Raw genomic sequence first — 14,039 nt, forward strand, 5'->3', positions numbered from 1 at the left:
CTGAAATGTTTGTGATGATATCTCTTTTTCTCATCTCTATTTTTTTTTTGATTTGGGTCTTCCCTCTCTTTTGGTTAGTTTGGCAAATGAGAGAGCTGTAGTAACAGAAACAGCATCAAAATAGAAACTGGCATCAAAATAGACATGAAGACCAATGCAATAGAATAGAAACACAGAACAAGCCCAAACAGATGTTTTCATCTGATACTTACCAGAGGAACAAAAAACATACATTTAAAAAAGAGCCTTTTTTTCTTTTTTAAAATGGTGCTTGGAAAACTGGATATTTGTATATAAAAGAATGAGACTAGTCCCCTATCTTTCAACCTGCACAAAGGTCAACTAAAATGAACCAAAGACCTAGGAATTAGACCAGAAACTTTGTGATTGACAGAAAAAATAGGCTCACTATTCCAACATATTGGCACAGGCACCTTATCAAGACCTCTGAGGCTCAAGAAATAAAACTAAGAATCAACAAGTGGGATGGTATCAAATTAAAATACTTCTTCACAGGAAAGGAAAAAAGGAAACAATAGGGAGCCTATAAGATGAAAGAAAATCTTTGCCAGCTATTCTTTTGACAGAGGATTAATATTCAGAATATATAAATAACTCAAAAAGTTAAAACAATTAATCTAATTAATAAATGAGCAGTAGAGCTAAACATATATTTCAAAAAAAGTAATACAAATGACCAAGAAATATATGAAAAGCTGCTTAACATCTACACCAATCAAGGGAATGAAGATCAAACTACGTTTTTATATCATCTGGCCCTTGTTAGAATGGCAATCATGAAGAATATAAATAATAATAAATGATCACGTGGATGTGGGGAAAAGTGTACTCATTCATTTTTGGTGGTACTGCAGATTAGTACAACCATTTTGGAAAACAGCATGAAGATTCCTGAAATCATTTCATCACTATCTCACTCCTTGGTTTTATCCAAAGAACTAAACTAAGCATACTGGAGTGATATTGGCATATCAGTGTTGATGGAAGCACAATTTACAACAGCCAAGTCATGGAAACAGCCTGTGTGCCTCTCAGCTGATGAATGGATATAAAGAATGTGGTGAATATGCACAACAGAATTACACTCAGCCATAAAAAAGAATTAAATTATGGCATTTGCATGTAAATGGATAGAGCTGGAGAACATCATACTAAGGGAAATATACCAAATTAAGTAAGTCAAAAGTTAAATTTCCTCTCTTATATGCAGAACTTGGAGCAAAACAAGGCTTGAATGGGAAAAAGTGGATGGAACTCTGGAATGAAATTGACTCATGAAAGAAAAAGAGAGACCAGTGGAATAGAGTAACGGGGTTGATGCTGAAGGAGGAAGGATGCGAAAAACGAGGAACTGTGGAATGAAATTGACCAAATTATGTTATGTATATATATATATAAATATACTGAGGTGAAGTGTATATATATCACTGATTTATTAAAAAACTATGTTATATGTATTTATGAATGTCAAAATTAATGCCACTATGATGAATAATTATAATGCAATAATAAAAACACTAAAATGCTCTCCAAATTACTTCTCACAAGCTTAAAGACCACCATACTTGTTGTTCAAACATAGGTCTTGGTTTGCTGTGTGAAAATTGGAACAAAGCTACAAAGTCTCTGCAGCTCATCCAGAGATGTCTCGATCCCATGGGCAGTGTGTGCAGACAGAGGACACAATATGTACCGCCTTTCAGAAGAAATAAAACAGCTTCAATAAACAGAAAAAGGGAAGAGATGACATCATCTTGGTTTACAAGGCTACTTAGATTCTTGTGTTAAAGGAAAACTGATAATTGAAATGTCCAAATCCATCTTTACCATGACAATAATGCAAGACTACTGGAGAGATAGCTATCCACTTACCTGTCTGAGAACACCTGGCACCATTTCCCTCTTCTGGGAAAAACCTGTTCTCTTTCATTCCAAAGGAGGAAGGAATTTCAGGAACTGGTAACTCTTCAACATCATCATAACCATTGCTTGTGGCAACTGCATGCTGTCCTCGAGGTTCTGAAAACAGGGAATAAGGAGGAAGAGCAAGATATTTCTTAGTCTAGGTGATGTCTTCAGTCTCTTCTAATGCAGAGATTCTAATAGCTGAGAAATACAGGCACCATATTCCAAGGCTGTCCCAAAGGCATACATTTGACTCTTTGTATTCTTGGAAAGCATGTAAATCATCTAAATATTTCAATGTATGAAGTAAGTTCAATAATATTTTACTAACATGCTATGCCAAAAAAATTAATAAAAATTATGTTGTAAGTTTGAGGCACTCTTTTCAGGCATATGATAGAGGGCTGAAAAAATATGTACATTTTAGTGACTGCGGAGAACCCAGGCTGTTAACATGGCCTCTGAGGCAATGGAGACACAGTGCTGTCCAATAGAAAAGCCTGGCTTTCTCTCTCCCACAGATAGGCTATTCTACCAATTTCAATCCCAGGAGGCATGGATTTCAACCTCCTTTAGTGCTGTGCTGTTCTTACGATTCAATCTTGAAAGAGCACTCCTGGACATGCTTCATCCTTGGAACTCTCCACTTTTACAACTTGGGGAAGGTCCAGGATGTCCTCTTTTCTTAGGTCCTTTGTAGAGAAGAGCTCCCAGTGATTGACAAATACAGGCACCAAACATTCCTTGTGTTCCGGGGATTATAAAGTTCATTTTTTTGGGGTCTTAGTATTCACATAAACCACAAAATGGTTCATACATCCCTGTATTTCAGGGTCAAATCCATATTTCCCAAAGTTCTCTTATGCCATGGAATTTGTAAGATGATCAGGTTCAAATTTTCTTTTTAAGATTATGGCCTTGGGTTTTATAATGATATATTTGAGGTATGTCTGTGACTATACAGAAGTAGCTATGGAAACCAATAGATTAGAATCTCATCTTTCCCTTTCTGAGATGACAGAGTGGGCGGAGAGAAAAAGTAGTTGTGAACCTGAAGGAAGAGATCCTTCCCATCCTAATCAACAAAGTTCTTCTCAGATGATAACCTGTTCCTCACCCCTACCATCTAAGGGAAGACTTGTCTTTACCACATAGGGCAGATTCAGGGTCCCCTCATTGTCCTCTAGGTAATAAGGTAGCTTACTTACTGAGCCATTAGAAATGGTTCCTAGTTGGGAGAAAACATAATAGACAAACACAGTAGGAGGTTCAATGTCATAGTTCAGAAGAAATTTTGAAGCTTCTTACTTGTAGAGAGAGGGCTTGGAGCTCCTGCCATTGAAGGATGCTGAAAATTGTTATAGTGGTCCAGGAATATCTCTAAAAGTTCATGTTTTAAATGGTGTTGGAAAAGGTAGAACCTTTAAGGTGTGGAGACTAGTGGGAGGTGTTAAGTTGTTGGGAGCATGCTCTTGAAAAGGATTATAGGATGCCAATCTCTTCCTTTTTCTATTAAAGAAAAATAAATCTTTCTTCTTTATAATTTGATTATTTCATTCATTTTATTTCAGTAATAGAAAGCTACCAAATATACCATATGAAGTTGGGTTAGTCATGTGGTCTTTGCTTACTGAAGATTCCCACACTGATGGAAAACTCATACAAACAAAGGAGGCTATGGAACATACCTGAGCTGTTCAGCAGGCTCTCCTTCTCAGGATTTATGGGGTAATCTATCTCCTGGTACAGGACCTCATCAACAGCATCTTCAAAGGAGGATAAGGCTATGGAAAGCAGAATGAGTTCAGGCATTGCTCATGGAAGTCGTTGCTTTACTAACAGACAAAATCTTCTCCAATACACACTCTTGGAGAGACTACTCTGGGCTTCCAGGATCCCTTTCTTTAGTCTTGTAATTCATTGGGATAGAACTAGATTTCTGCCCATCCCTTGATCTTAAACCCAGTCTCCACTAGCCCTGTCCACATGGGAAATCATCGTATTTGAGGGCTCCATTTTTTAAACCAGGACAAAATCATGTCTTTTAAGTCTCCAAGTCCATGGTAGAGAAGGCAGTTTCTTATATAATGAGAATAAGACTAAAACGTGTACTTTAAAAAGCCCCACAATTGGTCCAATATTATCTGTGCATACTTTCAGCTCACAGCATTCCCAAGCCCCACCTTGGCACTGTCGTCTCCATCTGAGTAGTTGAATTCCCAGGATGATGAGGACAAGAAAGAGAAGGGTTCCCAGGATCATGCAGAGGATCCCAAGTAAGGAGAAGATGCCAGGGACAGTGGCTGAGGTTGAACTGGTGCCTGAAGAAGAAAAAGGTCATGAGTCTTTAGAGAAGACCATAAGCTCAGGAGAATTCAGTTATCCTGGTCCTTGCTTCAGTCCTCAGGACCATAAAGTCCCTAGTTCAGACATCATATATCATGAATCTCAGGATATTACCACCCTAGATCCTGCTCTGGGATGTGTCAACTATCTTCTGAGTCTGATTTTAAGAGATTTCTATAAAATAAATGTGGATGAGGCTTTGGAGCTCTCTGACTGCTCTAATTTAATACAAGTGTTGGCTTCTTCTAACACCTGATCATCAGAACTGTGTAGACTCCATAGTGCAGAACACTGAAAATCTGCTTATCTCCCCCATTACCTGGTTCAGAGCAAAAGAACCACTTACTTATCTGGGTGGGGTGAGCTGTTGTCCTTTCACCTGGGGACAAGAGAAGGAAAATGGAATCACTACACTGTTTTGGTCTGGGAATGTATCTGGGTCCCACTCAGCACCACTGGCACATAGTTTTTTCCCAGATGCCAGGAGTTTGGGCACATCAGAGCCAGGGCTCAGGGTAGAAGGGCAACCTGGGAAGCCCTCTGGATGCAAACACACTCCTTCAACCCTAGGTCCCCCTCCTGGTCCTGCTACTCACCAGAGCACCTCACACCAGCGTCCTCCTCATGCTTGCAGTCACTCTGTCCCCAGGGTGCTGCAGCACAGGCCCACAGGGAGGGCTCCCTGCCCCGGCACTGCACCTCATCCAGCCAAATGCTTCCATTTCCAGGGCCAAATGCAGCTTCTCCTGGGGCTTCCAGGGCAGAGCCACAGCCCAGCTGCTGACACACCACCTCAGCCTCTGCCAGGCTCCAGGAGTCATCGCACACAGTGCCCCAGGCGCTTTTGTGCCAAACCTCCACTCGCCCTGAGCACTCGCTGTCTCCTCCCCTGAGTTGGAGCTTCTCTTTGTCTGAAAAGGCAGCAGCACCTCCTCTTACTCCCTGGTGGGAGGAAAGGAGCCCTTGGAAGCCATGGGGAAGGTGGGAAGGGATGAGGTACCTGTGCAGGGAGCAGTGGATGGACAGCTCTTGGGTCTGTTTCCTACAGGAGCAGACAGTGGGGAAGCACTGGTAAATGACAGCTGGAGAGATCCTGTCCCAAGATAAGGTTCTCTAAAATTACTAGGCTCAGTTCAGGCAACAGGTGGTGATAAGGTGCTTCATAAGTAGTCTGTCAGGCTGGGTTACTGAGACATTCCCTGGAACATATCCGTATCAGCAGATGAAATTATTTTCATCTATTTCCCTGTTTTTACTGTGCCTACTATGTGAAAAAATACAAACATGATCATGCACATGTTCATGTGTGTACACTCAAACACACACAGACACACATAACCCAGAAAGAAAACTCCACTAAAAAAGGGACCTTGCCTCATTCCCTCTGTTCCCACTAATAGAACAATGCCTGGCATGTCGAATGCATTCATTAGAAGTATATATGGGTAATTTCCTATGAAAGGGTACAGTGGCTGGACAGCTCTTGGGTCTGTTTCCTGCAGGAGCAAACAGTGGGGTAGCACTGTGAGTGGCAGCTACAGAGATCCTGCCCCAAGACAAGGCTGTCTAAGGTTCTGGTCTCTGTTCAGGTGACAGGTGGAGGTAACAGTTTTTAGAAGTAGTCTAACAGGCTGGGTTACTGAGACATTCCCTGGAGCATATCCCTATCAGCAGCTAAAATTTTTATCAGTTTACTTGTTTTTTCTGTGCCTACTGCATGAACAAACACAAAAATGATCATGCACATGCTTGTGTGTGTACATTTAAACACACACAGACACACATAACGCAGAAAATTCCACTAGAAAGGGACCTTGCCTCATTCTCCCTCTGTTCCTGCAAACAGGATAATGCCTGGTGTGTTGAATGTATTCATTAGAAGTATGTATGGGTGACTTTCTATGAATACTATGAACCATGTCTTGATAAATATTTGCTGATTAAGTGAATATATGAGTAAAAATCTGCTGAAAAATATTTTTTTGAATTCATGCTAATCAGAAAGGTAATAAAAAATGTAAGTTAATGACAATGTTTTGTGGTAATAAATATTAGACATTTAAAATATAAGTAGTGAGTAATCCCAAAAGTAATTTGTACTCAAAGCACTCATATTGTTAATGAAAAATTACAATATTGAAAGCATTTATTTAAATTAATTAAAACAATTTTTAAAATAAATTAAAAGTATTTTTTACATAAATAAAACAAGTAGAATTCAAAGAAAAGTTAATAAGTGGACAATAGTTAGCTGGCAAGATAGAAACATTGTATAAACTGGTAGTACACTGAGGGAAATTAACTGATGAAAGGACATAGAGGTAACATCTAGTCAAGCAAAACAAAACAAAAGAATACATATAAATGCAAAATAACACAGAGAAAACATACATGGTATTTGTTCTAAAACACCATCAGGGGTACACATTATCCCCATTATTCTGTCAACCTCCTATGCTATGCTGAAAATATTTCTAGAAATGAAGGCAGGACCTCTCTTTGGTGACTGCTCACTTTCAGGATTGGATGTTTCACTATTTCTCAATATGTGGAGTCTATTGAAAAAAAAAACATCATCAGTACCTAATTTTATAATTTATTATCACTTCAGCCTCTACAGGTAAAGGAAAAAAATAAGGTGAGGAAAAGGAAAAGAGTAAGTCTTTTGAAACACCATTATTTATCATCACATTCTCCCTGGTTTTCAGGCTGTTCCTAGCAGAGATTTGTGGGCTGTGTTCCCTTTTTTGATTTTTGAGCTACACTGTGTTCTTTGAGTTTAGATTAACGGTTGAGTTATAAAAAAATTCTTAGTGTTTTCTACCAAGATACAATATATTAATTGAAAACAATTGCTCCTACAAAGTAATATGACAACATCTGTTCAAAAAGTAGATATCCTGTGATCTTACAATCATTGGCAGTCATCTTGTAGTAATAAACCTAAGAGTTTGGTCTTACTTGTGCAAGGTTATTTGTAAATCCCCTAGTGTCAAGCATGTGGCTGATTCTGGGAAAAGAGCAAAAAAGACAGCACAGCTTAAGAGAAGGTGGGGTGGCTATCTCTTCATGCTTCCAGTGCTCATTGCCCAGACAGACAGCATTACTCATTCCCTGGGGGTCCTCACATGGAGAGGTTGTGTTATTTTAGTGTTATTTAAATTTAGAGTGAACCCAAACCCAACACATAGTAATCTGCACTCATGAGTCACATCCCCAACCCCTGGATTGGCTCACAGCCTCTTCCCTCTTCCATGGGAAATCCTTTAAAGACTGAGAACAGCAAGCTGACTACATCGTCCCTGGAATTTCTGCTAATTAGGCTAATTAAAGACTCCTGAGACATGGTTTACTGTTGTTTCCGCATCTGGGAGCCACAAAGAAATGTGCCAGTGTCACTTCTAAAGGCAGCTCACCTGCCACACAGCAACACACTAATCAATTTGGTAATCAAATGAGCATATTTCCAGCATTAAATAGACAATATGTTATAGACGACAAAGAACACTGAAGATTGCTGTAAGAGTTCAAGCAAGAAGTGATCTTTCCTGAACTAAGATGAGAGTAGAAAAGAAGGAGTAGAGGGATTTAGACACAGAAACTGCTACTACATTGGAATCAGAAGGAGAGTAAAATGGAGATGAGAATGTAGACTGAGAATAAGTAACTGAGCAACAACAGTGGCATTGACTGGGGTGGGGAATAGAACAGGGAGAAAAAGGTAGAGGCGGGGCTTGAAGGGGTGAAGTAAAACACTCTAATTTGAAAACCAAATTTGAACTGCCCATTATATATTCAAGGGAGGGCCCACTGGTAATGAAATATATGAGTTTGGATTTAAGGTCAGAGATCAGGTATGGAGTTTTGTATTGGGAGCTGTCAGTGGAATGATATCATCATTGAGAGAAGGGATGGAAAAGTGCTAAGGAAGAATACAGTCTAAAATTTAGATATTGAACAAAGAAGTTGCATCATTCCAAGAATAATAATTAGTAAGTTAGAGTGACCATAAGGGAAAAAAAAAGAATATAGCTGAAAGTTTCTATTTTCCAGGTAAGTTTGAAGCAAGACCATCATTTGTATGATGTAGTTTAAAGAGCAGCGTGAGGGAGATCAGGGAATTTGTAAAATGTCATGTTAGAGAGAGGGTAAGAGCATACATGAGAGAATCACACTACTATATGAGGACAGTGTGGAGGATCCATCAGAGATTGGGTCATATATTCAAAGAGACTAGAAGGGTAATTTCACATCATAACAAGATACAGTACTTGTCCACAATTCAGCACTCCTTGTCAATCTAGTACAGGCAAGGAAGAGTTAGGTAGTTGACAAAACCATTCTTGTCTTCGACTGATAGAAGAAACCAGGGGAGGTTTTGAGTGGGGAGGATTATAATGGGGCATCGTGTTGTCTAATCAGGGTAAGAAGAACATGTACAATCATGAGGAGAGTGGAAAACTGAAAAACCTTTGGAATCTGTGTGAGGAAGAAATATCTAGAAAAGGAGCATCAAGAATATGTGCCATAGGAGAAGAGGCAACAGTCAAACAAGGGAACAAAGCAATCAAGATCCCAAGCTGGACAGTTAGTGATGGTCAAAAGTGTGGCCATACACAGAGCTGGGATGCAAGGGAGTAGAATGCTTCAAAGGGAGAAATTCAGGAATGGAGAGGCCAGGATGTTATCTCAGTATGTTCAAGGATCCTGGCAGCACCAGGAACAGGAGACAGAGGAGCCTGGTGAGCCTGCTACTGCATCTTTCCTGGATGAGGGGGTGTGACCAGGCTGAAGAGTGACACCAACAGAAGTGGTAGCTGGTGCCACCTCATGGGGCATATTTCAAGTAGCTGAACACAAAGAAAAAGAAAATAAATTGTTGAAAATGACAAAGGAAAGCAGGAATATTTTTATTCTAAGATTTGGCCCAGAAATATCCTTTTGAAAGGGAAGCACAGAGCCTCCAAATGATAAGGACATCATTGTTTTCAGTGGACAGCCAGGTTTTTTATCAGAACATGAAATTGAAGGGGACATTACAGGTCTTAAGGAATTGGAAGACAGATCGACTCCAATTCCAACAGGCCCCATGTAATGTTTTCTGGGAGAGGGATGAAATGGGCATATTAGTTTGCAGTAGCATATGGATAAAGGAGGTAATATCAACCAAGACCACTGGGACTCTGAGGAGATCAGTTCAAGAGAAAAATAAGGGGAGACCAGTCCCCTCATCTCACAGGAGTTTCTCATGATGTGGCAGAGGGGATTAACAAAGAGCTTTTCAACAAGATTGTTACTGGAGCCATGCCTTGGAGAGGCCTCAAGCTCTTTTTACCCTTCCAAGTAATCAGGCAGCACTCTCCCACCCTCTTCCTACTCTGCTCCTGATGGGAATTTATCAGTAACTCTAGGTCACCATGCTTCCCACACCTCAGTATTAACACTGATCAAATGCTCTCAACCTAAATATAATTCCTCTTTTCCTCAAATTACCCATTTCCACAGCACCTTCCACTTCATGACAGTCACATTATGGCTGTGTGTGTAGTCATGCTCTAGGGTAAACTCAATGAGGACAAGGACAGTATTTTATTCTTGTCTCTTCTCCAGCACAGATTTAAGTTTCTACCCACAAGTCACAACAATCTGACCTGAGAGTTTGTCTGACTGATGTTGATGGATTTCAGCGTAAAAGACAATGAGCTCAAAGATAACCCACTAGTACTGGATTCCCCAAGTTTTCCCACACTGTCTTGATGATATTGGGTGGAAGAAGTATTTACTCCTAACCTTAGTTTCCACATCTGGATTAAATGATCACCATAATACCTATGAACAGATTGCTGAGAGGTTTAACCTTCATTACATGTGGGAAAAAATAAACTAACACAATGATAGGACCTAGCAAGTGATTTACCTGATGGAGGTCAAGTTCCTCACTCTTCTAAGGAAATACAGGTTAATCACTATAGCCTGCACTAACCATTTGCTTACATGGTTTTTTGGAGGGTAAGTTCATGCTTCCACATGCTTAGTTTAATATCCATGGCATTTCTCACATAAATGTGGTTTACTTATTTCTGTCATTGAAACAAGATTGTAAGTTGAGGCTTAAATAATCTCTTTTCAAACTTTCACCTTGTAGACTTATTTGAACTCATTACTTTGGTTTGAAAATATGAATTTCTCTGAAAACAACCTCCAGAGTGAGGACACAGGAATAGGGAGTAAGTCACCTGCACACATGATATAAGCTTCCTCCTTTGCAGAGCAAGATCTCTGTTTCCAAGGGTCAGAAGGACACTGCCAGAGAGAGGTGTCCGTTTTCCTACACTGGATTCCATCCACCCAACGAGGTCTAGAACCTTCTCTGAGGGGAACAGAAGTGTTGAGAGTCCCACTGTCCCCACAGCCAAGCTGTCTGCAGATCACGGACAAGGTCACAGCTTCCATGGGGCTGTGGCAGACACGGCCCCAGGTGTTGTTGTAGAAAACCTCCAGCCACCCAGCACACTCCTGGTCCTTGCTCACCAGCCTGAGGGCCAGGAACTCTGAAACCAAGAGGAGGGAAACAGGACATAGTGAGTATTTTATCCTTAGTTTGGTTTTTTTTAATCCCTAGATAGAGAGTACTCATTGTTAACTCTGCTGAGTAAATGCCCTCTGAGTAGAAAGACAAAATTTTTATCCTTTTTACCTGTTTTAACTACTTGTATGTCTCTATTTCTGTGACAATGACATAGTGGAAAATGAACAGGCGGAACACTGAGATGGGGCTCTTGCAGGGAGAGAAGAAACACTACCTGACCAAACATCTGACAGACCCTGGGAAAGAGGGTATGGACAGTGCATTGACAGAATAGTGAAGTCCCAAATATGTCAGTTCCTGATCCCGAGAGCCTGTAAATAGGGTTACCTTATGAGGAAAAGGGGATTTGCAGACAAGATCAAGATGAGGATTTTAAATGGTGAGATTATTTTCAATTATCCTGGATTAATCATGTGAGCCAATCTAACCACATCAATATACCTGTATTCTCAAATGCAGATAACAGTTTCTGAGCCCTGGTCAGAGAGAGATGTGAAGTTGAAAAAAATGGTCAGAGGTGTGCCAGGTGGTCAGTTTGAAGAAGGAAGGGGAATACAGGCAACTTTTAGATGCTGGAAAAGGAAAGGAAGTGAGTCTTCCCAGAGCCTCAGCTGAATGCAGCCCAATGACACTGTGTTGATAGCTCAGGTGGACCAGGGTCAGACTTGAATTTGTGTTGTTTTAAGCCACTAGCTCTGTGGTAGGTTTTTACAGCAGCAATAGGAAACTATACAGTGGGTCTCAGGATATTGCATCCACAGTAACTGAAGCATGAGGTCTGCAGTCAAGTGGACACTGAAGAGAAAGATTGTCATGAGACAGGGATGAGAAGAAAGGAGCAGAAGCTCAGCTGCTGCAGTAGGAATGGTAGCACCTCATCTTCTCTTATAGAGTGACAGGTAGTGTGGGAGGAGCCTCCTCCCACTTCACCCTATCAGCAACTCACCCTCCTCTGCCCTAAGGCTCAGGTACCATCCTGCACACCCTCCTCACTTCTCCCACCTGTGCACAGTGTGCACCACAGACCTGAGCAGATGACCCCCGCATCCTCCTTGTGCCTGCAGTCGTGCTGCCCCCAGCCCTGGGAAGGGCACTGCCACACGTGGGCCTCCTCTCCTGTGCAGTTCAGCTCATCCAGCCAGATGGGCCCTGATCCCTCTCCAAAGTGAGCAGAGATGGTGGCCTCCAGGGCCACTCCACAGCCCAGCTGTCTGCACACCACGTGGGCATCTCTCAGGTCCCAGCTGTCATCACAGATGGAGCCCCAGGAGCCCTGCTGCAGGATCTCCACTCTCCCTGCACAGCGACTGCCCCCGTCCACCAGGCGGAGCTGTCTGCTGTCTGAGGAGAGACAGGGTCATGTCAGTGGGCATTTGCACAGGGAATGGGAAGGCTCTGGTGCTGGGGGCCTTGCTCACCTGAGCAGTTGGCAGTGTGGCCCTCTGAGGCTGCAGAGCCTGCTGGGTCAGACCAGGAGTCATTGCACTGGGGCAGCAGCTGGGTCTGGTTTCCTACAGAAAGGGTTAGAAAGCAGGAAACTAAATTTAAATACATAATAATCTAGTGATGGCATCTGAAAGCTGTAGGTCATTTTGTCAGTAATTTCTTATATTCAGAGCTAATCTCCTAATGGAGATTTCTGCTTCTGTTTTTGGCAGACTCTTGTGCTTTATATCTAGATCTAGAAGTGATTTTAGGAAAAAGGGAATGTGTCAGTGCTGGTTGAGAGCATTGTACAGCTCCCAGGACAGCAAGACTATTGGAATTAATTTCAGAGAAAAGTAAAAGTGGGGTCAGCTATTTTCCCTGGGAGGCATTTGCCCATTCAGAGGTGAAGGTGAGACTGAAAACCTCAGCATGTTTGCTGGATTGTCTTGGGAGTACACAAATATAATTTAGGTTGGACCAAAGAGAAGAAATCATATTAAACAACCATGAATATTGTATTATATTTTGTGAATTAAAAAAATTTTGTAATAGGGATGGTGCCCAGTTTCTCAAAACTTCAATTGTTTTTGTGTAAAGTGTTCTACTTTAAATAAAGTACTTGAAAGAGGCAAAATAAAATTCTTTCTAAAAGTTTTGTTCAGTTTTTCAAATTCAATGTTGATCAAAAATACCACATAAAATAGAGTTTAGATACAGAACAAAGAGGAAAAAGGAGAAAAAATGGGAAATATTTTTATATAATTAGTATTGGTCTTTCTTTATAGGTAATTTAATAATGATTAAATGATGTGCATTTTGGCAGCAGAGAAATAATCACAAAAATCTAAAAAAATCAAGAGTTAAAAAATCAACACCTAAAAACTAGAACCCAGAAGATGAGTTTAAAAACAGTAGATTATCACAGAATAAATATAGCCAAATACAAGGACATAAACTCCACAGAATAAAGCACAGAAAGACAAGGATAGAAAATATAAATAGGGACTTGAACGACATGGTGACTATGTAGTCTATAAGTTTTAGGTATTTAAGACCACTATTGTTAGTGCTAAAAGTATTACTTATAAAATACACCAAATCAGATATTCAGTACACATTTAGTTTTAAAAAATATTCACAAAATTTATGATGCTCTATTCATTGAACTTAGGAGTCCATTACTCTTACCTTTGAATCTGAGCTGACCATGATGACTATAAGCAATAGAATGTGGTGAAGTCCGCATGAACATGGCTTGACTTAGGAATGTAGCTTAGACATTCATGCCTCCTTCTCTTTAGGATGTTTGCTTTATGGGAAATCTACTGAATCGAGAATATCATGTGCAAGAGAGTATTTGCACGTGGTTCTGTCAGCAGCCCCAGGTAAACTTCAAGCTGCTAGCCATGTGAATGAACTATCCTTGATTCCCAGGTTGGTCAAGCTTTCAAGTGACCTCAGCTCCAGATGACATTCAAGTGCAACATTATGACAGATTGCAGAGGTGACTGCCAAGAGCCTTTCCCAAATTTATGAGTCAGGAATCATGAGAAAAATAAAATGTGTTTTTCATTTGTGTTGCTATTTTATTTACTTGTTTATCTATTTATTTGGAGAATGTATCATGCAGCAATAGCAGCCAGGACCATTATACTTATTGTGAAATAGAGTAATCTACATTCACATGTTCATTGTGGCACTATTCACCATACCTAAGATATGGAATCAACCCAGGTGCCTTTGAAAGATA

General features: G+C 40.5%; 1 protein-coding gene across 1 annotated transcript in view; it reads right to left on the minus strand.

Annotated features, from left to right (window-relative positions):
• Positions 1-14,039, minus strand: part of LOC143398295 (uncharacterized) — a 326,595-nt gene that overhangs the window by 3,770 nt on the left and 308,786 nt on the right. Inside the window, 9 exon segments of the mRNA XM_077109254.1 lie at positions 1,894-2,040; positions 3,615-3,710; positions 4,110-4,247; positions 4,619-4,651; positions 4,869-5,183; positions 5,273-5,314; positions 10,509-10,823; positions 11,888-12,202; positions 12,280-12,372. Of these exon segments, the coding sequence (XP_076965369.1) occupies positions 1,894-2,040; positions 3,615-3,710; positions 4,110-4,247; positions 4,619-4,651; positions 4,869-5,183; positions 5,273-5,314; positions 10,509-10,823; positions 11,888-12,202; positions 12,280-12,372 (1,494 nt within the window).

Source organism: Callospermophilus lateralis, chromosome 4, assembly GCF_048772815.1.
Source record: "Callospermophilus lateralis isolate mCalLat2 chromosome 4, mCalLat2.hap1, whole genome shotgun sequence".
NCBI lineage: Eukaryota > Metazoa > Chordata > Mammalia > Rodentia > Sciuridae > Callospermophilus > Callospermophilus lateralis.